General features: G+C 34.2%; 1 protein-coding gene across 1 annotated transcript; it reads right to left on the bottom strand.

The window, feature by feature from the left end:
• Positions 1-1,726: 1,726 nt before the first annotated feature.
• Positions 1,727-3,357, bottom strand: LOC106466899 (galactosylgalactosylxylosylprotein 3-beta-glucuronosyltransferase 2-like). The gene is made up of 2 exons (XM_022394974.1): positions 3,051-3,357; positions 1,727-1,935 (listed from the first exon to the last, which is right to left on the bottom strand). Exons 1-2 carry the CDS (start codon positions 3,336-3,338, stop codon positions 1,765-1,767), a joined length of 459 nt encoding a protein of 152 aa, XP_022250682.1. The 5' UTR covers positions 3,339-3,357; the 3' UTR covers positions 1,727-1,764.
• Positions 3,358-3,858: the final 501 nt, after the last annotated feature.

Here is a 3,858-nt window from a genome sequence, read left to right as displayed (position 1 = left end):
TAGCAAGGCCACTTTTAATCTGTCATAGTCCATGGCATTTTCTGATGTCTTGCCTGCATACACTTGTAGGTCTTTTTCTGTTAGAAGTAAGCTGAAAAAGACTGCCTAGTCGCCTTTGTCACAGTTCTGGTATTGGGTGAATCTTTCATATCTCTTCAGGAAAGCATTCATGTCATCTTTCTGTTCATTAAATTTGGGCAGCTTGGGTCAGCTGGCCCTGACTCCATTGTCATTCTTGTGTCCTTCTTATTTCTGTTGGGTGAGCTTAGTGATTTCAATTTGTGCTCTTATTCTCTGTATTCCAGTTTCTCTCCATCTCAACTTGTATTTCTATTTTCTCTAATTGCAGCCTTTCTTTTCTCTCATTTTCTTTTTTCTCCTTTTAGTCTTTCTTCCTCTCTTCTCTCTCTTCTGTGCCATTCTTCTCTCTCTAGTTATTGTTTTTGTTTAACAAACTCGTGTAGTTCATTGTCTTTTAATCAAAGACACTTACCTCTTTTTATCCATTTATCAAAATCTGTTGACATTGTTATATAGCATTATTGTAATCTCTATACCATTTTTGCCACCACTACAGTCGTGCATATATAAGCCTACTTATTCCCACTTTTATTCAAGTCTTCTTTCACCACCGTCTACCACTGTATAATCCTGGCTGGCTTGCCAAATGTCAGGTTTTATGTATATGAGTGGACTGAGGATTCTTATATAATAGGTTTCTGTGTCTTATTTGCGATAAATTCCAACAATAGATGGACAGCAGACAATCCACTTGTTTTAAAATAATAAATATTCAAAACAAGCCAAATGTATGTACAAAAACTCTTTATACTATAGGATATCACAGTTGTATCTAAAACTCTAAGTAGTTCTCTTTTCTTGTCAAAAGCCCAACTATTTTTTCTCTAATCTTATCACAATAGCATCAGTTAATAATTCACTTATGCTACCCCGTGGGTTACCACAGTTGTATCCTTAACTTCAAAATAATTGTCTCGTTTTCGTCAAAGTCCACACAGAGGGGTTCAATTACTTTAAAACATCATATGACAAGACAAATCATTCTCCTTATCTCCATTAAGCTGTAAAACTCACTTTAAAATATCGTCTTTATGACTAATCACTCATACCCTTCTAACTTCACGTTTTCTAACTTTTTTCTGTCTGAACTTTTACTTTACCTCTTAACTTGTGCTTGCTTGGTCGCCTACATTTATACATTATTCACCGAGGCCTTGAACTTTCTCTAAACTACGTGACGTGATGAGTTAACAATACTCAGTTAAGGTAACGAGAAAAATACCGAAGATTCGAGTAAAGTGACGTCAACAGTATTAGTAAAGCCTAGACAACAGTGTAATTGCAAACACAGTTAGAACTCTTACCGAGTAACGCGACCAAATATGTCACAACTATCGCCTTTAAATTAATTACTTTTAATTCTCTTATGAAAAGTAAATAATCGTTAAATATTAAATCACCAAATAAACTAAATAATAACTAATAAACTAAACAGTCTTGTATATCCAACAGATTTTAAGATTTTTTTCCTGACTGGCTGAAGCCTAATGAACATTTATTTTTGTAAACAATGGTCGCCAGATGTTAGCTTTATATAACAATATTAACAAAATTTCTGATAAAATCGAGAAAATACTAAAGCAATATTTACTAAATTATCCATCATGTCAAACTTTTATGGTTTATTGAAATCATTTTTCATACAAGAATAAATCATGTTATATGTCTAAGAAATATCAAACTTCACAGTGTTATATTTGTTGTTTTCGTTGGCATCCAGTCAGACACATTTATTCCCAATGTGTTTTGATAAAGCAAACGAAGATTTAAATCAGGGTGATACAAATGATATTTGTACATGTGTTCTACTTTTGGGAATTTCCGTTGGACGGTCTTAGTGTTCCATGCCAGCACCTAAGAATAAAAAACACCGAAAGATATTTTATAAGTGCCAGTTTGAATATTCTATCTGTTGTATGGTTCTTTATTTAAATGATATAACCAATATAACCATTCAATGAAAGAGAGAAACATAATCGCAGAGTTAAAATATCTTAGAAAAAGTAGGACAGCATTTTGTTTTCATTTCCGAAAAAAGTTCTTTGTACTTTTTTTGCACAAATTTAACTTCCCAAAGCTTTAAACTCGACAGTAGCTTTTCTTTTTCTGCCTTCTATTTACACAGTAGTTTGCAATAACCAGAGGAATTTACAATCTAGAACCGATTAAAAACACTAGAAGTTTTAGGAATGGAAGAACAGGGCACATTATAACAATTGGCCTTAAAAGATCAAGTACGTTCTTGAAGTAGCCTGAATAGCTAAATGGTTTTATGGTTCATTATGAATTTCGCGCAAAGCTACAGGAGGGCTATCTGCGCTAGCCGTCCCTAATTTAGCAGTGTAAGATTAGAGGGAAGGCAGCTGGTCATCACCACCCACCGCCAACTCTTGGGCTACTCTTGTACCAACTAATAGTGGGATTTACCGTCACATTATAACGCTGAAAGTACGAGCATGTTTGGTGTGACGGGGATTTGAACCCGCGACCCACAGATTGCGAGTCGAGCTCCCTGACCACCTGGTCATGCCGGGCCCGAATAGCTAAATCACAGGCGAAGAATGAAGCTTTGTTAATTAGATTGTTCAGTTAAAAGACACCTACTAGCAAAAACTAACAGAGTAAAAATGTAATCGGAAAATTCCTTAGATTTGCGAGCCGTTCCTAATTTTGAACTAGAGGGAAGGAAGCTAATCAACACCACCCACCACCAATTTTTAGGCTGCTCTTTAACAACAAATAGTGGATTTAACTACAACATTATAACGTCCCTACGGCTGAAATGGTGAGCGTATTCGGTTATGGGATTCGAACTCGTGACCAGCAGCTTGCGAATCGATCGCTCTAACTATCAGGCCATGTGAGGGCCTAAACAAAACGCTAAAAAGGTGCGGAAAAGAGAAAAATAAAATAGAGTTGTTTTTTTTTAACTTTTTTTTTTGAAAACTCAAGACCAATGCTTAACTTACCTGTGTACAGTTGTTAGCTTTAACCTCCAAATCATCTAAGTCAATATTTAGGGTTTGTAGAAAATAATCTTCATCAAAGTTTCTGACCATGGAAGTAACTGTTTTTGAGTGTTGCAACAAAAACTCAATATTTACAGCAAATCCTGTCCATCTCATAGCAAACTTTTTTGCCTGACTACGTCCATCATGGAATCCAACTACTTTAGAATTTTTAACGATAGGGGTGCTAACTGACAAAGGCTGAACTAATCCCACTGGCCAAACACTAACTTTTCTTGTGTATCTCATCTGTTTAAAAAAAAAGGAAAAAATAGAAAACCATGTCTTTTTTATGTAATATGTATTTATGATTAATGCAAAGATAAATACAAATTAGAAATAAAATCATACTTTTTAAGGACCAAAACCATTTGATGTTTGTTTAAGAACAATGAAAATAATCAAGTTATCTCCCCAGAATGTTCTAGTTTTGTTTTTACGATCATCTGCTCAAATCCTTATGATGTTATAAATATTCAATAACACTGGATAAATTATAGCTTTTCAACTTACGAAGCGACTGTTTCTAGTGTAACAAATAAGTTATACACTTATATAAGTTAAGTCTGACGATTTTTTTTTTGTATTGAAACATAGTTATTACAATTTTATTATCGAACATTCTGACGATATGATAGTACTTGAAACCCTGAAATAATCACCAAATCCCTGAGTTACTTTCTTCACAGAAACCTAGTGCAATAAAAGCTTCATTCTACAATCCAAATTGTAACGAATTTGTTGTTATATATTTATTTTAATATCAACG

This window comes from Limulus polyphemus, unplaced genomic scaffold (genome assembly GCF_000517525.1).
Source record: "Limulus polyphemus unplaced genomic scaffold, Limulus_polyphemus-2.1.2 Scaffold2415, whole genome shotgun sequence".
NCBI lineage: Eukaryota > Metazoa > Arthropoda > Merostomata > Xiphosura > Limulidae > Limulus > Limulus polyphemus.
Note: the sequence above shows the minus strand (reverse complement) of the source record. Positions and strands in the feature narration are given on the sequence as shown.